General features: G+C 50.5%; 1 protein-coding gene across 1 annotated transcript in view; it reads right to left on the bottom strand.

Annotated features, from left to right (window-relative positions):
* Window positions 1–22397, bottom strand: part of LOC119098654 (uncharacterized) — a 122330-nt gene that overhangs the window by 31970 nt on the left and 67963 nt on the right. The window contains exons 4-5 of the mRNA XM_037221637.1: window positions 15083–15218; window positions 2862–2995 (exon numbers count right to left, since the gene is read on the bottom strand). Coding sequence (XP_037077532.1) covers window positions 2862–2995; window positions 15083–15218 — 270 coding nt within the window. The remainder of the gene's footprint in view (window positions 1–2861; window positions 2996–15082; window positions 15219–22397) is intronic.

Raw genomic sequence — 22397 nt, forward strand, 5'->3', positions numbered from 1 at the left:
TGGGTTACCGCACACCCGCCGCCCGCGTGGGCCGTGGGTTACCGCACACCCGCCGCCCGCGTGGGCCGTGGGTTACCGCACACCCGCCGCCCGCGTGGGCCGTGGATTACCGCACACCCGCCGCCCGCGTGGGCCGTGGGTTACCGCACACCCGCCGCCCGCGTGGGCCGTGGGTTACCGCACACCCGCCGCCCGCGTGGGCCGTGGATTACCGCACACCCGCCGCCCGCGTGGGCCGTGAGTTACCGCGCATTGTTCCCAGAAACTGTCGCTTCGTTGAATCCAGAAACGCTAGGGATGCTTTTTGTATCAAAACACACGCAATCGACGTCCCAGGACGTATCACAATTTTGAGCGCGACTGCACATGTCGGAGAGGTACCCTCAGGGAACGTGAGGGGGTCTCATCAACCCTCTCTCTGATGGCGAGGGTTTGCGTACTCAATCTCAAAAATGTCCGCAAGATGTCGCGTGATAACCGACTTTTCCAACAAGCATAGATATCAATTCTTCAAAGAGCCTTAAGGTGAACGCCTTTCGCTTGAACTGATTGTCGGTGCCACCCCCACCAACCTCCCTAGATCCGAACAAGAAACGGAATGCAAATATTGCACCCTAACAATCCATAAGCAGTTTATGTTTGGTCAACCAAAGCCCAAAGCCATGCCTATTGATTCAGCATTCGAGAGAAGTGATAACCCTGGGTTTAGCTTATTGGTGAAAATGCGCGTGGGTGTGACTTCTAAGAAGCGAGGAGGTCATTATGGGCGCTGTTCTATATACCACTTTGAGGTTAACATCATCCTGAAATCATTTGACATTGCATCATCAAGAGTTTGTTGCGTTGAGAAAGAGTGAGTTGGCAATTCTGACATCAAAATTGCGTGATATGATGTTTTTAAATTAACCTTGGTGCCTTAAGTATGCGCAGACATAGTAAAATAAATTACATTTGCCCTATATTTGCCCATCTGCCCCACATCGGACAAATGAAGAGGCAAAATGAAGGCACAAACGTAGTGATGAACTTGCATCTCCACTCCCCATTCCACACCTACACCCTCTCGTGACCAATCGCAGTCATTGTGGTAAGAGCTGATACATACTGTGACGAAGCAATTTTTCGGCATCGGTGGATTGGGATTCAAAATGGAAATGCTGAAATCAAACAGTGCTCACTATAAAAACAAATAAATAGGTCTTCCTTCAACGGAACGAGATATTTGGATTGGGAACTTTGGGCAGGCATTTCGCAGCTTCTAATTCAATTTCTAGGCAATATCTATCAGTATAGGCATTCTAAACTTCGAAGAGGATAGCGGCATCAGTTGAATACTTCTGGGTGCATTCGCAAGATACGTCTGAAAAAAGATGTTGGCCGTAACTTGCCACTAAGGTATTTCTACAACACGAGGTAAATCATTTGTATACCTACGTCGGCCCTGAACGAGGGAAATTCACGACAGAAGAAACTGAGCTAATTTGGAGCAGGCCTGATTGAAACAGCGCTATTGATTTTGCAGAATTCATGGTTTTGAGCCACTTCACGGTTCTACAAACAAACACAATACTCAATATATGAGAGCAAGGCCTTACGAAAGCAGTGATGCAAAGCACAAGCCATGATTTGAACATGACAAAACCTTAAAGTGGGCTTGCGTGGGCGTTCTTCAACGTCATACCGTTCCTCATTTTTGAGAAGGGACAGCAAAAAACGACCAAGATAACATGCACTGGATTGAAAATGTGAACAGGCTGCTCTATCTGGTGAGCCAGGATGCCTGCCGTGCTTGAGTGGCTGATGTAAACAGGATGTTCTTCTGATGCTTGCGATCATGAGCTGTAGCTGCATGATACATTTCACTTGGTGGCATGCATGCTGTCAGCGTACAGATGTAAACATTGTTGAGTCCCACGAAGGAGCCTTCCCTATAACTGCATATCAAACGTGGATCCGCCCCAACTGGCTTGGCAGTGGATCACACACACACACACGCACACAGGTTTTAAAACCGGATGAACATCATGCGTACACCGCGACAATGAGCCGACACCAATAATGGAATCATCATGCTAATAACATGACGACCGATTTGACGAATAACACCGACATGCAAAACACGACCTAAAATAATTAAAAGACAAGAAACTCAGAGGAAGAGAACGTAGGCCGTAAACACCACTTCATTCCCGCGACGAAAAGGACGTTGTGAGACGCGTTCCTTCGCCTTCCGACGGACGCTGCTGGTGGCTGTCTGTCTGGCCGCCCGAGTCGCGGAAACAGCAGCACACCGGCGTGACACGAGGCAACGGCGCTCGGCACAAACCCAGACATCCGAGCGAGAGCGCAGCGCGCTTACTCTCGACTTCCAAACGAAGAGCCCGGACGAATGTTCATCACTTGCGCGCGAAATTCGCTGCAGCTGAGCGCGCTTACCGTAACCAATTACCGTAGCCCGTTTTTTTTGGCCTGAGCTACGCAGAACGTGGCAACAACTAACTGGAGAGGGCTGCTATTGCACTGAGCACGGACTAAGTGACCGTTTTAAGCCCTGCAAAAGCAAATTTTCACTATGGTATCACAATACCGATACTTTTCAAAGTGGTGGAATGATATTGTTCCGCCCAAACGAAGGCTGCAAATTGTAAGACTAGGCTAGAAGCGAAACGAGAGAGGCCCGATGTGTTTTAGTGACGGCTTTACAATGACATACCAGGAGACGAACGAAGTTTTCCGAACCTATCTGGGTTAGTCCCACAATCTTCCGAATTTATCTCCGACTTTTTCCACGCCGACGTCTCACAACGTGAACCAAACCAGAACCAACTGATCCGGTCGAGAGGAATACGTACTCTGCTTACCGGCTCCTCGTTGACGTACCAGTGCAGCTTGACAGGCGGGTACGAGCGATATGACGAACAATTGAGTTTCATCACGTCACCAACCCTGTAGCTGGACTCGTGGCCTTTGATGGAGGGCAAGTCATCCGGCATATCTGCAAGCAGAGGCAGAACGATTGACAGGTTTAATATATGTATTTGCGGTATAACTGGTAGGTCTGGTATGCAGGCGGACACCTGGTGGGTCTTTTACAGTGACAAAACTTACGACAGGTCTGCAAAGTGATGAACCATCGTAAGTTTTACCACAGAGGTTGAACTACTGGCAGGTCTGCTGCGAAGCCGACGCAGACGTGTCTTTTATAAAGGCGGGAAAATGCCGAGTTTGTTGGCTGAAGGAGAATAACACCAGATGCACTGCAGCAGCAGTCAGCACATATTTCTACAGATGAGGAAGTCGGCAGGTCTGGTGGCAAACATGAAGGGGTTTAAGGATTTGCTACAGAGGAAACGGAAAAGCCCGCCGGCTGGGGACAAAGAAGAGAGGTTAGAGGATCTCATGGAGTCGGAAAAGCCAGCAGGGTGATCACAGAGGTCAAGAGATCGGCACATCTACTTGTGTAGGGGAGGACTGATTATAACTCAAACCCGCACCGCAAATGCAACGCAAGCAAAGGTAAAACAGGACAGCAGTCTCGTGGCGATGCCAGCAATCATTGCATCTGCCGACGCTGGTCAGATCAAGGTACCATTACAGGCATGTGGAATCATAACGAGCTATAACAACTTCCCAAATATAAGTCGACAATCAATGTGTGCATATTTCGGCAAACTTTGGCAACATACTAGCTTGTTAAAGATCATAAATGGTGCGCACACATGAGCCTGTGGTGTAGGCACACATTTCGACGCTTTTCATTTTCCACACTACCTGAACTGCGGTGGAGTTTCAAGGCGGGGGATGGGACGGCAAAAAGCCGGCTACCGGCTCTAGAAACCCCGGCGCGGAACCATATAAACCTAACAGACCGAGCGGAGTCTGGAATCAAATGTAGATCCGCCAGACGCTTCAGTCGATCGGCCCCCAACAAGAGAAAGCGCCTGCTGAAGACCAAATCGGCGGGATGAAGCGGCGCGCGATCTCTGCCCAGGCACAACAAATCAACGGCGCCTTCTCACATTCGCCATGACGGCGACCCCTTTTCCCGAATCGGACCCACGTGTCCACAGAAACCCCTGCCGTCGGCCGGACGGACGTCAGCCATGGACGCGTGACGCCAGGTCACCGGCGGAAAACAGCCACGCAGCCACAACACTCATGCGCGAGAACTGTGCCCCGCCGGTGTCGGCGTCACCCCAGCTGGTGTCAGCAACGCCGCGCCACGAGAGAACTGGGCCAGGGGGAACGCGCAGGGCCCGACCGGGGCGCGGCAGGAAGAGAGCGGACCGGCCTTGCGCCATGGCGGGCGACGCGACGCTCGAGTCCTGGTCCAAGGGCACGGTGGGATCCGATCCCTTGGAATTAGGGCAGGCAGGCCAGGCAACGTAGTGAGTGCAGCGGACATCTCGGTCACATGATTTGATCATGCAGAAAACGAGGGCTAGCCAACCCAGTTTTCAGAGATTGCAAGACAATAAAACATGATACAAGGTCATCAGTCCGGGCACGACGGCTCGCATCACGCATACTGTGAGCACACAGGCTATCATCGCCATCCAGACCGAGCCACGGCCGGCTGTACACAGGGGTGCACAAACCCGCCTACTTCCCAACAATGTAGGCGACAGAAGAGCTCGTTGAATGGTCTCCTGTTCAGACAACGTTTAAGTTTAACTTATCACCACAAAAGAGATATTTAATAAATTTAGAATAAAAATCGCTCACAGCGAGTAAAAAAGCCTGCAATTTAATTTAGTAGCGGCAACCTATTGCACTGTTGAGTATCAGCTGTCAACTGATTGGTTGTGTCATGGATGTAGCCGTCCTCGGGTTTCCTCCAAGCCACTTGCACGAGACAGCCCCATTACATTTACATCGGCTTTCAAGACAGGGTGAACGATGATGATGATGATTGGGGTTTTAGGGCGCGTCGACTTCTAGGGTCATTTTGCGCCCATAACAGCTAAGTGCTTACCGTGGTGTATAAATGGCTGTGAATCCTACGTTTCTCAAAAATGAAAACAGCTGTCCGGTGCCAAGCATGCGGGAATCGTCACCAATAAGGTCTAAAAAGGTAAGACCTGACGCATCTCGTCCGAAGTAAAGTGCCCGGTCTTCTCTTAACTGTGGGGCAAGAGTGAATAACGTGGCGAACCGTAAGTGGCGCATCACAGCGAGGACATTTAGGGCGTTCCCCACCGCACAAAAGGTAGCTATGTGTTGCGTGCGTGTGGCCAATTCGTAATCTGCTGAGGGTTACTTCTTCGCGTCTCAACTTGCGTGAGCTTGAAGACCATGGACCCAGTTGTGGCTTGATCACCTTTAACTTATTGTTTACAATGGCGTCCCAGCAGCGTTGCCATTTCCCCTTCACAAAGGTTGCGACTGCAGGGTACAAGTCCCTTGCCGGCAAGGGTAAAGAACGGGTGCAAGGTGCACGCGCTGCCCGTTTTGCGGCCGCGTCAGCATGCTCGTAACCTGCGATACCCACATAACTCGGTATCCAGCATAAGACGACAGTTTTACCAGCAAGATCAAGCGCTGTCAGGCGAACTAAAATATCCTGTATAATGGGACAAGGTGGGTTAAATGCTGTTAGTGCCAACAGGCTGCTCAAAGAATCGGATAAGATCACGTGTGAGTTGCTCTCACCAACTTCGATGAAGCATAGGGCTTTACTGATTGCAACGAGCTCGGATGTGTAAACTGAGGCGTGTTTCGGTAAAGAAAAGGACCGGGTGGCTTGATTATTCACAAATGCAGCACCAACGCCTACTTCCCATCATTATATGTGGTTTGAAAACCTATGTACGACCCGATGTGCTCCAGAGCCTTCGATCTCAGGTCGCATGGGATCGCTCCCTGTTTGCTGGTGAATGAAAGGGATGCATCCACTTCTGGTGAATTAGTTCTTATGGAGGCACTAATACGGGACGCGACCTTAGCACACCACGCCAACTTATGTCGCTTTCCCGGAACCGCTTATTCATATGGACACCAAATGGACGGCCTTCCGCTACTTTGGAACTTGCTTTCCACATCACGTGAAAAGATTGCTCGCTGAGTCGGATCGTTGGGAAATTGAGCCAGCTTGGAAAATACCGCATGCCAAGCATTTCCCTTCTCAGTGCCAACGCCGGTTCATTAACTTCCACGGTAAGGCTAGCAACTGGCGACGTTCTGAATGCTCCCGTCGCAATGCGTAATGCGGTATGGTGCACGGTGTCTAATAAACGTTTGGAGGAACTCGGCGCGCGGTCATAAATAAAACAGCCATGGTCAAGTTTCGAACGTATAAGTGAGTGGTATAGCAGTAACAGCGTTCTTCTGTCCGCTCCATGAGATGTTCGAGACACATACTTCTATATGTTCAATGCTTTAAAGCAGTTGAGGGTGAACGAAGCGTGACAGACTGACCGTAGACAGCGTGGAGGAAGCGATGTAACAAATTTGGCGGACGTGTTTCAAACGCAGCGCACAAAACGTTTGAAAACCTTACCAGCCAGCATAGCAAAATGTTTTGGGGCTCGCCATACCACAAGCTTGCCGCGGGATGTCAGTGTTGTGCTGTGTTGTGTAGTGCGTCGCTTCACCTTTATCGATAGTAAAACAAATTGAAATTCTATCACCGGGTGCGATGGAGGATGTTCGCTCCATCACGGTGGCACGCACGATGTGGCTGTAAAGGTTGCAAGTTTCAAGGTAAACTTCGCAACTGTAAACGGCAACAGAGGTCTGAACATAGTGGTGGAACCGTGGTCCTACTGAACACTGGTTTTGGAGTTGGTGGCAGGTGACGCTCTGGAATGTGATCAACTGCTGGTGAGTCATGAATTACCAATTATTTTCTTATATATTTGTCATATTTCAGTAATATATAATTGCTTTGTTTGTTTATTAAGCATTACTACTCACACACTGACATTATTTCAGACATAGGCGCCGGGCGGCGCCATCTGTCGCTGCTGAGCGGCTTGGTTGGGCACTTCGTGTTGCCTTGTTTGTTATGAGCACATGAACAGATGTTTTGCCGCCGAATAACTTGTGCCATCGGCAATGAACGTGGCGTATGGTTCTAATAAAATTCGTCATGTCCCGAATATGTTCGCTATGTTCCGTCATGTTCGCTGTGTTCGCTATGTTCCGTTAACAGAGCCAGTTAGCAATGACGATAAAATATACGATTTAGAATGCACAATGCGTTCGATGATACCATAGACTTAGAACGCATTGTTTTATTCCGCTGTGTCAACGCCATTTGGTTATTTAAGATCACGGATTGAATTGGGAAAAGCTATAATGATGGATACGCACACATATAACTGTGGTTATGGTGTAGCATTGGTGTTAACACTTCGAAGAGAGCGCACCCGTTATATCGAGTCGTTCTGAGCTTCTTTGTTGCAGTTGCATTTGGCGTTTAGATAATTAGACCGCTAAAATACACGCCCACGTTGTAAACGGTTCCTCTTTAAAAAAGAGATGAGAAAAGAGGCGCGAGACGCACGAAAACAATTGCTTTCATACATGACAAGCGCTTATCATTTGAGTATTGTTTTGAATGACACAAATAATGATGACACAGATGGCCATTTGCCAATGTCTTTTAGGGAACAGTTCGGGGAGTTTGTGTAACTCTGGCTGCGCGGCTCGAGACTGTCCCTTGACCCCTCCATAACGGGCGGGCACGGGCCACAGCAACCTCTTCCCCCTGGTGTCACCTGGGGAAATGGCACGGGGCATAACCTGGCATAACCTGGGGCACGGGCCATGCGACCCTCCCGACCCGGTACTGCGACTCGGCGGTCCTGCGATTCCATAATTCAGGATGGGCGAGGGGTTGAGTGACGCGTCACGGGGCTTCGGGCGGCGTTGGGCCCGCGTGGGGTTGCGGCCTTGTGAGGGCAGGGCACGGAGGTCAGGCGCGCTGGCTGAAGTGGTGACTGTATATGAATGACTTTGTTAACATAGGTGATGAGCTGCGTTTTAATCGTTAAGCATTAAAGTGAGGAGAGAAGTGATTTGTTCGAGACTGCGGCAGGGCAATCGCGCCCACAACGGCGTCCCAGTACCTCCTGTTTCGGCCAGTCTCGGACGGAAACGCAACGGTGCCCGAGGGGTCGACGAGTCGACAGTCATGGGCTAGCTGGCGAGGTCCCCACGGTCCACTTACGAGAATACAGGGCGTGAATGGTGCTAGCAGAATGCGAGTAGCCAAGCGCTGTGAGGGTGGATCTGGTGGCCGAGGCTGGTCACGCGGGTGACGCCGCGATGGCTCGTTCATTCGCCTATGCCGAGGCTATCTCGAATTAGCCGTTTCAGACAGTCATAGGGGTCTACTTTGGACCACTATGGCCCTAGCCGGCCCTGCATGGCGGTCGGGCGTGACGTCAGGGCTGTTTGCGCAGACACTCGGGTTTCTTTGGGTAGATGGTCTGTCTGTTTGTTCGTCCGTTAGTTTTTTCGTTTTCTGATCCGTTTCTTTCACAAAGAAAGGCAAAACTCTCTGAACTCTCAACTGGCCCCAGTCCAGCGTGCGGGTGCGTAGTTTCCTTACGAGCATGCTTCCTCTACCTTTTATTAATTCGTTGCTCGATCCAGCCCGCAAAACTTCAACAGAACTGACGGACTTTTAAAGATTCACGTCATGCTCTTTTTTGCAAGGGCCGAGTCACACAGGAACGATAGTGGCCGTGAGGGGTGATAAGCTCGAGCAATACGGCTCAAGGAGGAACCAGACCATCTCAAGTCGTACTCTTTACAAATGAATGTTTGATAAGTATCGCGACTTGATGGCACAATGCTTTAATTTTGGGGCCAGGAGACGGTCAACTCGTTCGGTTGTCATTCACTCGACCTCAGACATGGCGGCATGAAGAGGCGTAGGTTGTATGCTAATTCGGACCGCACGACATGCAGGGTTATTCACTGCGGTAGCCGGGTCTATCCGTTGGTGTAGCACGCCTCAGGAAGATCAGGACATAGCCCGTTCCCTTCGGACGTGGTGTACGTCAGGCATTATAAGCCCCTGGCGGCGGAATGCTCGGCACAGATGGAGATCACGCCATCGACACTCGTAGCAAGGGCGACGTCGGACTAAACCGTGGGACAGGTCATTTAGACCGAGGTTCGAGAGTACGCTGGTCATGGAGATCATAAGGTGCAAGCGAAGGTCATGCCGGGCGCTCGCTGTCTGCCGAGGGGCTTAACCACGTGACACCAGGTGCGCTATCTACCTCCAGGCCTCCGAGGGACGCACCGTGGGGGCGGTCCCTTGCAAAGCTCATTCCGGCAGGCCGAAGGCGGGGGCGCATAAGCGTCCGAGGCGACATTCCCCTACTGGCCGGGACGCAGCCGAAGGCGAGGGCGCATAAGCGTCCGAGGCGCCATTCCCCTACTGGGCGGGACGCAGCCGAAGGCGGGGGCGCATAAGCGTCCGAGGCGACATTCCCCTACTGGGCGGGACGCAGCCGAAGGCGAGGGCGCATAAGCGTCCGAGGCGACATTCCCCTACTGGGCGGGACGCAGCCGAAGGCGTGTGCAAAGCAGTGGGAAGCTGCAAGCGGCGAGCGCGGCCGAAGGAGTGGTGGGCCCCACGCCGTAGACGAAGCGCGAGCGAATTCGGTTTGCATGGAGGGTCGTCGCCCTGGAGGAGGTAGGCTGGGGAATGAACGAGTCATCGCCCAAGTTTTGCACCCCTGTGGCTAGCCCAGTAGCCGCGTCGGTGCAAGGCCGACAACAAATTGACCCGATGATGCGCTGACGACGTGGCTTCACTGGATAATTCAAATGGGTTAACTGGAATTTAATTTGGCTCGACGAGGGCTAGCGCAAACGTGACAATTATAATGCCAAGGGCTCGACAGGGCGGTGATGGCAAGGGGGGGGGGGGAGGCTACCCGTTTGTGAACCAATAATGAGTGGAGTGATGTGGGCGCCAGTGGATGTGTGTCCTTCGAGCGAATGTTGTGGGGCGCCCAATGTATGACGTCTGTTTAGACTAATAAGGAGGAGGGGCTCTCACGGCTGAAATGCAGCGGGCTCTTACCAATGTAATGCACTATTATACACACACACACCCACACATATATATATATATATATATATATATATATATATATATAAACTTGCAGTTATGCAACATAATATAATCAATCTTCCGTCTTCATACCACGATCTCCACACAAATCCTGACCCTCTCCAGCTATCATCTGCGAAGTACCAACGCTGCACCAACGCATCGATTTGTCGTAAGGGCGCATTATATGCCCATAATCTGTTCCTTGATTCGAGCTTACCAAGTGCGGACTACCGGCTATTAGCAGTGTAAGCCCGCTTCAGCCATGTAAACACACCAAGACGAGGGGTCCACAGTCAGATTACCCCTTCCGGTCTAAATTCAAACTACCCGCAGCCGCCCACGTCAAGAGGGCAATCGATTTCGGGCGTAGTCGGTGGGGGGGGGGGGGGGGGGCGTTCCCATCAACAGGAAAGGGACAAACGCACCATCCAGCGTCAGGTTACCCCTCTTTTTGGAAAAGCAGACATCCCATTTTTAGGGACTTTAAGGACTGAGGAGACTACCCTGCACATAACTGATGAACACAACTCATTTTGAAATGCGCAGAATCCTGCCAAAGACGACGGGCGTGTAAACATCGCGGTAACTATCATTTTGTAGTAATATAAATGTAATGATTGTCGTATAAATACCAATGTGTAATTTAAATATAATTTCGCCAAGCTAAAGATCAACGGCGGGGAGGTGTTCAGCTGAGAGCAGCTGACTTCTAACCCCGGATGTACATAGAATGTTGCCTGCAGTGATGCGTGGCGGGGCGCGATCGATAGTCGTAATTGGTTAGAGTGATTATATATAAAACACAATCCTAATCGAGCAGATCATAATCGGTCCGTTACCTCAGTCCCACTCTTCGAAGGTTCCTACATCACTCGTGTTTCTACCGTTCTCCTACTTCTTCCTGTAGTCTCACGCTCATGCGTCTGCGCCACCTCAGACAGTGAACGTCTCGCTCGTTCCCTGGCTCCGCTCCATTTCGCAACGGTCAGCAGCTGGGCTTCAAACGCCTCCAGCTCGGATCCGAGGCGTTCGCCCTGAGCCGAAGCCGAAGTCGGCCACATCTGAACGTCTCGAGTCATCGTTTCTCCAATCCACGCCGGTGGGGGTGCGATTACTCCTCCCTGCCTCCGCCCGATCGTCGACAACCCCGTCACAAATCGCTAATCCGCAATAACGCCGCCCGGCGACCGGCGAGGCGGGAGGCGGGCGACCCGGGCGGAGGGGGGAGGGGGAGGGGGGGGGGGCGGTGCGGCGAGCGGGGGAGGGGGGGGGGGGGGCTGCGCCACGGCCACCGCCGCAGCTCCCCTCCCTCGGGTCTGAAGCCTGTAAACCCGGCGGGCTTTGTCTCCCAGCCGGTAATGTGCGGGCCCGCCCTCCGGCCGGCCGCGCTGCAGATGGTATCGCCAGATGGAGCGGACCGGCCGACGCCACGCGCCGCGTGCTGGCTGTAAGGCCCAAGTGCCTCGATGACGCTCAGCCGGAGCCGGCCTGATCAAATCACGTGGCAGCGCAGACATCTCGGGGATTCATGAACCATTACTCAACTACTGCTGTAGATGTGACGGATAGCTCAATTCATGCCATGCTGCAAAACTTTCTGCCTCCGTGGCCTGTCTACTGACAAATCGATTAGACTTGGCCAAACAACTTCGAAAATCACTTCTTATTGATTTCGCTTCGCTTGTGTGCGAAGCTGGACTGTGCATTGGCACGTGACGCCTCTCTTTTGTCATGAAATGATGGCTTGCCGTATACTGTTGGATAGTACATGCTACAAGACCAAAGCATTAAGCATACATTATCAATTACTGACATTGCCATTGACCCTCATGGTTTAAAGGGACTGTTCCACATTTGAGATAGCGAGGCAAGCGTCAGATGTAATGGATAAGCTCACCTGTATCAAACCTCATCTTACTTTAAGCTATTGGCAAGTTTAGAAGTCCAAAAGACTGCTCTTAATGCCATGATTACAATATTCATTAAATATTTTCTTCAACACGTCATCGTCAACTCATGTCATGGAACGTTTTTATTACGCCACAGCTGTTGCCAGACTGGCTTTGTCCAGATGCCATGGTACGGACGGTGTGACTAATTCGTGTATTCGATTTTCAGCCTCATCTCTGTAATAACTAATAGTTGTTCAATGTCTGAGCTATGTATCACAAAAACGCGATTTGTGATCGAGACATGCTCGCACCAACGCCATCTGACCATCAGTCAATCCGATCAGCTTTTATCAGCCTTCTGTCGCTGGTGCACTTGGTGCTGAATCACTGCAATCACAAATATCCCAGCGACCATATTTTCTTAGCCATGAACACGATACAGCCAAAGAGATGGGGGGAGGGGAGGGGCGGGGGAATTCGCGTGATATTGTAATGACGTCATACATACCTGGTTAATTTGTAAAGGCACGTGTTGCGGCTATATCAATCATAGGTATGGAATATTGGATTGAGTGCATGATGTACTGTATATAGGGTCGTTACTGCTGCAGTGGCATGTACCACGAACACAGTTGAAAGTGAGCACTAATCGGCCGTTTTGTTATCGACATAAAAGTTCATGCTTAAAGCACCTTACGCGTGTTACGAAATCGCTCATTGGACTATTCCAATTTCGTATGAGATTTTTGGACTGAGATATCCATATTCGTGACAATGCACTGCAGTTCATAGCCGTACCGTCTTGAAGAATTATAACCCTGTTATTTCTGAGCTAAACGTACGCAAAACTGTGTAACGCAATTTGCGCTGTCAATTTGAAAGTGGGTCAGTATCGGTTGCTCTCATGTTTGCAAACACAAATGTATAGTCACCTCTAATGAATTAAAACCTATAATGCTTCATAGCACCTAAGGTATCGAAACGCCTCATGTTTCATAACAGACCCCTAAGATATTGAAATACCTAATACTTTATTGTACCTAATATGTCGCAGCTCATAACATAACTTCGCCGGCCGGCCCCCCGGCCAGCGAAGGGACAACAAGGTGCCCTAGAGTAGGGCGGGAATGCCGTTAATGAAGAACACTGAGTAGGAAAGGCACGCCATCAATGTAAAAAGCTAAATAGCAAACAGCGTAGAATAAGTGCTCAGGTGATAGAAAACCTGCCGCCTTCCAGTCTATACTCCACTTGTAAACGCGGGTCTGAAAAACAACCACCGAGGCATGGTGCGAGCGGTCTGGGCGGCTGGCGGCTGCCAAGCGATGGTTGCCCCAAGCGCAACGACGGACCTCCCGGCAAGACCGGTGCAAGACCACCGAAACTGCTCCAAATATAGCAAATATGAATACACCATTGTACAAGTGGTCTGGGTGGCTGGCGGTCGCCCATCCCGTTATTGTCCCACGTGCAACAACTTGTGCATTACATGCAAAACCACTTGCACTCGTGACGTGGGACGGGTATACAAGCATGTAAAAAAGTTGGCAAGTGATGGCCTTTCCTTGGCTTTCGGGACTGCATTACAAACTTTTCATACCCCGAGATGTATGAGCGACAAGGCGGTAGCCCGGTTGAGAATCATCACTTGTCCAGTAACGTACCTCCCTGTAGACTAGCTGCAATAACCTGTTACAATGTGACTTGCCCATATGTACCAATGCAGGTTTTATTAACAGAGCTGTACCAAACTTCCGGCGAAATTTCTGGATTCGTCCTTGTATTCATGGCCAGCAAACGATGCTCAAAGAAGACAGTCTTGTGTGATGGTTAACTTTTGTGTCAGTCTGGCCAAAAACATTGGGCGGCCCCAAGCCAACATTGGAGGGGGGGGGGGGGGGCGGCAACTCAACAACGAGGCTGCGTCCCTCACAAAAATATTCAAACCGAACCCAGTGTGTAACATGACATTTTTTATGACCAAAGCGATGAAGTGTTTGGCACATGTATCCATATTTTATATGCATCTACGCGTTTCACGTTTCTGCTGATTTTGGCAGTCTTGAATATTGAAGGGAGGTCAGTTTTTTGACATGGAGCAATCTTGCGGAGGTCCCGGTCTCATAATGCGTATTTTGGACCGGAAAGCGACACCTTACGCACCGCGCACTTTGAACAGTCCCGCCGCATTCAGCGACAGCAGTTATTTGAATCGCCAGATCACCGTGCCGTGGACGGACGCAAAGGCGATTGCACTCTTTCTTCAACACGCACAAGCGTGCGATGTTATGATGTATATGATTGATATGATTGAGTTAGTTCTGAGATCTCAATAGATCTTCCAGAACAAAATGTTCAAAAATACAAGATCACACGAAATCCTGCTGCAAAATTTTAAAAAGATCTAAGTCTTAGGTCTTTCGACGAACCTTCATATAATATCCAGGGCGTCAAAAGATTTCGAACCCGAACCTAGGGGTCCGATCCTCGGATCATTTTCGGATCTTAGCACATGCTTGATTCAAATATCTACCAACAGACCACGGTTCTCTAAAGTCTCGTAAATTCGGCTTAACAGAGGCTGTGTGTCAAAGGAACAACTGGTGTGGTCTACGTCTGAAAGAAACCATGGCATAGTCCCGCAGCCCCCCCCCCCCCCCCGCCACCCCGAAAAAACATTCCGCTGAAAAGGAGAAATCCGCTCATCAATGCGCATAGCGTGCCGCTTGGCCCTACTGTGCAGAACAGCTACGGCCGTGATAATGTTTCCCGGTGCAATGCTGCCGTGCCAGACCGCGCAGCACGAGCTCCGCCCCATGCCATATCTGTTCGCGGAAGACGCTGCTGCCGCCGGGAGAGGTCACGACTGCCGCGTGGAGGCCCTGCCCGGGGCCGGCCGACGACGGTGGCTGTCAGACTGTGGTGGGGATTGTAAAGGCGGTCGATGATGTGTCAGAAACATGCGACGAGGAAGGTGGACCATCAACGGCGTGTGAACTGGCCATTCAACGGGCAACGCTGGGGCATAGTGTCGTTCCACACACTCCAGTTTGGTTCCCACGTATGACGGACCTCATGGCCCCGTCCGCAATGCCACCGGCTCTCTCACCGACGACCTGGACCTTCTTGCGCTTCTCCACGGTCCAGAACAGGGGAGCGCCCGATGTCACCTCACACTTGTACCAGCCGGCGGCGTCCAGGTCCACTTGCGACAGGTAAAGGTCGTGCTCGTTGGACCGGGCCACCTGAAATACAGGCGGCCAGCAGATCAGAACATTGCACTTTAAAGGGGTGTCACACCTTTGAGGCACATTTCAAAAGCATTCCCCATTGAAACTTCGGAACCAATTACGTTTAATAATAACACTGGGTAGTGTCACTGCAGCACCGTCAAGATATGGTAAGGACATCGATTTTGTTAATTTTCGAGTCCAAATTACGCTGTTAATGCTTTGTAACGGCACAGCGCTTCTTCCCTGCAGTTGTCGCGACCCGAGTCGCCACAACGATAACGTGCACACGTCTATTGGTGCGATTAAAACAATGTTTGCGATTGGCCCAGCGAGTGGTAAGGGTCTGTTACCGAGAACCACATTAGTTGGAGTGTGTACCAGTGCATCACTCTAGGCTATGTGAAACTCCTGTTCCCAAAGTCAAAATGCGTTTCGAAAAGGGCGGCTGGGGTAAACGCCATTGGGGAGAAACCAAAACCATAGTATAACGTTTCGTTGAATTTGCGGGATAAGATCTTCACGTTCGCATATCTTTGTTGTTTAAACAGTGTCTAAACTTTTATAGTGTCTACTACACATACACTTATACGAATTAGTAACTGTAACCGTGGCAAAAAGGACACAGCTTTGAAAAACAAGATAAATGAAATGTGCTCCTTCCATAGTGGTGGGCAGGGAGTCAAATGGGATTCGTCCTGCAGGGTCGGCTGCTTCAAATCAAAGCCCTGAGTTGTTCGGAAGGATTTCGAAAAATCGGCATTTTTGATCAAATCGAACGTGTCTGATCCAACAATAAATAGAAAGTACAAAAAGGTGGCATGCCCCATTAAGTGGAACCATTCTGCTGCATTGTCTGAATCACAGCAACCAGGTGAGAATTGTCTTAACAGCCGTATGCGTGGAACGGTCTTGAGGCTTGTTGCTTCAGGAGAGTGTGTCTAGTCATATAGTGAATTTCAACTGTATACGCAGGATTGAAAAAAAATGATTTCTATCAAACGGTATCAGCCGTTTTTTTCATCAATATGTTTCCGTTTACCAGACATTTCAAGTGCACGGACAACAATTTCTGGTAGATTAAATTTACCAGGTACCCTAAAACGTTGTTTAGCCATTCATCGGAAAGAAGCACGCTTTGCGGTTGATGACATATATTCATCCGCGCGGAAGATAGTCTGGGCCGTACGTTTCGCCTCTTTAACTTTTACATTAACTGACACACTCAGAACATGTGTTATTGAGGCTTTACGACGCACTCAACTGCTGAGGCTTTTTGGTGTCGCCCACCTCTTATTCTGGCGAGAAGGGAGGGCACAACGAACCCCACCCCGTATCCATGATTTCTCAGACGTGCAGCTTACCCGCTGTACCACTGGAACGCAATGCTCAGAACGGATCAGACCGTTCGGCACCGCGAACTCTTGGCACCAAGGGTTCGCGGTGCCGAACGGTGCCGAACTCTGTTGTTCGTGCTGCTGTAAGGGCTAATCCATTCAGAGAAAACCTCAAGATTACAAAGATAAAATGTGGTTCCTGTGGATGCCATCACCTTTCTCGGCCAGGAGCTACAGCTCTTTCGGTCCCAGCTTGGGTCCCTAGTGGCTGTCATTCTGGCAGAGCAGAAGTCGAGGCCACCTCGTCGAATACGAGGTTCTCGGAGGGATGAGTCATATGTCTCTCCTCTCCCTGACGCTCCGACTGATCACGCTTTCGGAGGGATGAATCACATGTCTCTCCTCTCCCTGACGCTCCGACTGATCACGCTCTCGGAGGGATGAATCACATGTCTCTCCTCTCCCTGACGCTCCGACTGATCACGCGGGCCTACGCCACGGCAGTTGGCCCTTCACCGGCTCTGCTGGGAACCGTAATACGACTTCCGGACAGTCATTTCCAAATGGGCCCCTTAAAGTGAGAGTTTCGTATCTGTGTGGGGTGTTGAACTAAAATGGCAGTCTCGAAGACCATTCGGCCTAGTTCAAAGCCCCATCTACCTTAAGACTTAAACCCCTCTTACCTCTGAACTACACACCCGTCAAATGTGCAGAATATTTCGGGAGACTATTTCAAGGTCACTAGGGCACCAATGACGCCATCATGACGTCATTAAATGCTGTCAATTCATTGGCTAGGCGACGATCAATGCAAAGAATAATATAATTTTTGAGTCGTTCATATCCGGCGTTCAGGAGCATAGTTGTAATGTAACTCCGATGTCCCGATGTAACGACTGTCAATCGGCTCTCAATCAATGTTGTGCACGATACAATGACGTAATCCAGCCATGGGGTGCTGAGGGACATATTTACCAAAATGAGGGTAGAATGTTGTCCAGTGCAGTCTTTTCACACTTAAAAATCACCAATATTTATAATTGAGTCCGTTCAATTACATCTGATGCTTGCTCCAATATCTTCGAGTGGGTCCGAGGGGCATGAAGGGCCCCCCGGAACCTTGGGAGGCATGTGCCACCCGCCTGTGCCTCTGGCAGGTTAGGTGCTTGAGTATGCACAGTGTGCGCCGCGCCTGGTGGGCATTTTCACTGAGCGACGGATTTCACTCACCAACTGACATGCAATAAATATATTATATAAACCTGCCGAGCGCAGGTCCCACCCACATCGACCACATCCTCGTGCAAAACAGCGTCGACGAGAGGGGATGAAAGTGGCGATACGTTCTGGTCAAGGCAATGGAGCGAATCTGGCAGTACCGTGTCCCTTATAACAAAGCTATCATATTAAAGGGATCCATCACATGACAGTGCACGTCTCCAGTCAGGCTCCCATAGCCGGCATGGTGCCTGCATCCCGAAATCCGAGCCTTGAACTTCCTCACCAATAGCACTACCTGACCGCATCCGCAGGCCACGAACCTCTCGTTCCGACCCGGTGGTCCTTGTTTAGGATCACTTCCATGGGCCCTTGATTGCTGGTAGTCGCACCCATCACCGTCTCAGGAGGCCCAGGGTGATAAAGCTGGCCGACTTTCATTCTGGAACCCTGGGCTACCCTAGTTTGGTTAATGGGCCTCCTTGCTTGCACGAGCCCTTGCTCAGTGCCAGAGGCCCATTTGTTCGGCATCAAAAGACCCCGGACCGGGAGAGTGACCTTCTCATTGTTTCAGGGGCCCCGGCCCTGAGTGATGCCGAGCAGATCGTATGACTGGTATACGACGGCCACGGCCCTGTCCTCACTGAGCTAGGTGGGCCTCGGGCTAACGCGGGATGCTTGATCAGCATTGGAGCTCCCCTTACCAGTACCGGACCCCTTTGGCCTACAGTGGGACCTTGATGTCTCAAGGAAGATGACCAACGACGGGAAGGCTGCTTGACTATCAATCTAGGCCTTGCCCTGCCCTTGTTCCACGAATTGGGTTCTGACTGGCAAGAGCCCCTGTCCGAACCCGAGGCCCTTAACCGACACTGTATGCTATTGTCTGAGGGTCTCTTTGTGATGCAACAGAGGTTGCCATGACAAATTCGCTGACTATGGCTGTTCTCCCGATCGGCTAATGGGTTCCTCCTGGCTTGCAAGAAGCCCCTGTTCAGTGTAGAGACCCCCTGTTCGGTACAGGGGATCTTCTGTTCAGTACTGAGGCTCCCTAAAGAACAAAGGGGTCCTTAATGCTTCAGGGGCCCCCAAGAACGACGTCTGAGGAGTCTCTATCTGACATTCTGAGTGCTGCTCCAGCCCTGTTTGGCTGGTGGACCCTTGCCGGGCACGGGGACCTTATTCAGTTTTGGGGCCCCCGTTGACAGGGCTTTAGATGGCCCTGTCAATGCTCGTCAATACTGCTGTCAATGCTTCAGAGGCCCAAATACCGCCTTATCCTGACCGGAATTTTGGGGACCCCTCGGCCGACTCTTCGGCCCGGCCGAGGGGTCCCCAGACCACCAGAGGCGGGGGAGGGCGGTACAGTCCCCGTAGGCCCCTTGTACCCACCCATGAACGAGCGCCGTTAACCCAACCCTTGCATTTTGAGAAAATTGATATAGGAGAAACCTGTCATCACATCAGACACCAGAGGAGCTCACGGCGCACGAGGCGCTTACACACTTAAATGCTGTAACATCTGATACTTTTTACATATCGTCTCTCAGCCTGCTAACCAAAGCAATGTCAAAGTCTTTCTATGCACTGCAGTCAACATGCATGGTAAAAAAATAGTTTTTAACTGCCTCCGTGTCGATGCATGCATTGATGGCACGCTCGTCTAGAACATCATTTTTAATTCCCTTCCGTTGCGGGCAATAGCATAACGAGACATGTGACAGCTCACGGTATTTTGCCAGTGGTATTAAAAAATATAACTTCTGTCTCCCCGCTCCTGCACCGCGGCGGTGACCAGTGTGTGGGTGGATTACAATGTTGATTCACGCAATATCTCACAGGGGTTTATTGTCTCAGTTGAAGCTATCTTATCAGTTGGCTTGTCCGCGAACGGCAGCACACGTAATCAATCATATTTTGTTTAGATGTAAGAGTCGTTTTGTTTGCTCAGAAGGCGTGGGTGTCTTTTGCATTTTTAACTTGCGGCACATACAAGTTGTGTATCATTGGAGATCGTCCAGCAGGAACGGTATCACGACCGATCGGAATGCTCTAGCCATGTGTGGCTTTTACATGTGACCTAAAGTCCTGAAATGCAATGCAGTGTTCTCATGTCAGTGATGAACAACATCGGGAGCCTTTGACTTGCCCCCTCCCCAAGCGAAATTTGATTCACATAGACAACAAGGTACATAAATTATGCTAGCACTCACTATCACCGATTGATGGCAGCTCACGGCACATATAACCGCACTCTGTGAACGGTACTTATCCACCTAGTCAATCCAGCCTATCTCTCCCTGTGCCCATGTCCCGGAAACGGCTCCTAGTTTTTTATCTTTAAATCCAGAGATCACTCCGTACCTTGTAACTACCGTGCCATCTCCAGGGTCACTGCAATAACCAAAATTGTCCAGCGTGTTTTGCACGGGCAGCTTGACGGCCACCTTTCCCATCACCACCTACTTTTCCGCATCCCTACTTGGCTTACATCCTCGTCACCTGACGGATACCGCACTTACCTCCATTTCCGACCATAGCCTGTCTGCAATGACCATGGAGAAACATCATTGTCGTGTCCCCTTAAACTCAGAAAGCACTTAGATGTGATAGACACTGCAAAATACTAATCAAACTCAGCTCTCACAACATTGACACTTATTCGTTTTGCGGCTTACTTTCAAACGCTCGATCTCATCTGAAGCACTCCCTTCCCCCGCGCTACTACCACATGAGTGGACGTCTTGATTCCATCGCAGGTCCGTTACTGTATCCATGCATACGGTAACTGTGCACGTAAAGACATGTCCAGGATACAAAGCAAAATTAACTTAACAACCGAGGTTATTTTCAGACAAAATTTACAAATTTGACCTCCAATTAAACTTACTTAGAAAAATGGGGTGCCCGAAGGTGGGACGTTGACTGATGTGCCAGACGTACCGCTGTCGTAAGTGTGCCGGACGGGGAACCTCAGAATGTCACCAGTGAGTTGCGCACTGAAACGGCTCGATGGAAAACCACCAGACAGGGGATGGTGACTTGCTAGTACCCTGGTCCAGAACCGAGATGGGGAAGCGAGTCTTTGTTTGCGGTCGGCTTCTTGATATAGTGAAACGCCGTCTGACTTACAGCGACCTCCTGTGCCATCTTTTAGACAAGTATTGGAACGCCACCTGCGGAGTGAACTGCCAGGCACTTGACTCCGACCTCTTGCCTCTGCTCCCCACCCTCCATTTTGGTCAGTCGTACTGACACACTGACACTTTGGTCAGTCCTAAAAAGTCGGATTTCCAAATTGTCGTTGTTATGATGGAAAAGTTCTGAACTCTGTTGACATTTGATTTTGAGCGAGTGGGTTCTTAGTACATGCGGGGAGCATTCAACCGATGCCGCTGGGTAGTGCGCAAAATTTGCAAAATACCCCTCGCTTCACAGTAAAATTTCGAGATATTGCCCGCTGCCTCACATGTCACTCTCACGCCTGGGATCTGACTGACGTGCCAGTGACACCGCCCGGCCCCCGAGTGGCTATAGATAGCTAGTGGCCAGAGACCCATCACTCAAAATTTTGGGGCCGTGAAGTTAGCTTTTATAACAAGGAGGGCAGTATGTTCGGGTAACATCACATTCTAGGAATCTCAGACCTGCCGATCAGATCCAAACAAGTTTGAACTCGACCAAACCGAGCTCCATTTTTATCTAGTAAGCATCTGAATGACACGTCCAAGGTAGGGATATTGCATTATGTTTTCACGCTTTCTTTGTGATTCGGCTTAACGGAAATAAGTTCAGTTATGCTGCAAAACGGAACTAATTATAAACTCTCGAACGGATTAATAAAAGACACGACAAACAAAGTGATGTTTAGATGTAGCATATTGCTTCCAATGACTACCTGAGACTCATGTACGTTAGCGACATCCCTGATCAGCGACCCCGTACTTATGTCAAACGCTGACGACGACCGTTCTCGGATCAGCATCTGTCTGTTTCCATGGCATCGGGTCCGAACTGCGCCGTTGTTTTGCCGCCACGCGAAAACTGGCTGCTCGGGTGGACATCCGAGCTTAAGAGCCGGTTTACGTCTAACGACCCCGGAGAAGCAGCGGTAGTCAGGCTCATTACTGTGCCTAATCCGTCAGCAGTCGGCCCTCGTGGCCACCGTGGTCGGCCACCGTACACCAGTCGGCCCTGGTGGCCACCGTGGTCGGCCACCGTACACCAGTCGGCCGCCAGGTCAATACGCTGCGACGACCAGCGGAGATCAGGGCTCGTCATCGGCTCGGTGGGAGTGCTCGTCGGCTGGCCCGGATAGCCAGACCTGAGGGCTTAACACGTCGGCATACCCCCAAAGCAGCCATTGAAACCCACTGTTTCTAACATCACTTGTCGATGGCAATGGCGAAGAGCATAGTTTCTATCTTTCCATCCAGCCTTTTAATCAGAGCTATGGTGGCCGATATGCAGCGGGCCATAGGGAAACCTGTGTACACTTGCACAGCCACAAAGCTGCACAATCTACTTCGAAGTATCTGCAGGCATATCATTGGCAAATGTCGTTAGCTAATTCGTCAGTCTGATGTGACATCTACGATGACGAGTACGGTTCTCATCCCAGTCTAGCCCCATGCTGCTT

Source organism: Pollicipes pollicipes, unplaced genomic scaffold (genome assembly GCF_011947565.3).
Source record: "Pollicipes pollicipes isolate AB1234 unplaced genomic scaffold, Ppol_2.1 Scaffold_2555;HRSCAF=2994_pilon_pilon_pilon, whole genome shotgun sequence".
NCBI classification, from domain to species: Eukaryota; Metazoa; Arthropoda; class Thecostraca; order Pollicipedomorpha; family Pollicipedidae; genus Pollicipes; species Pollicipes pollicipes.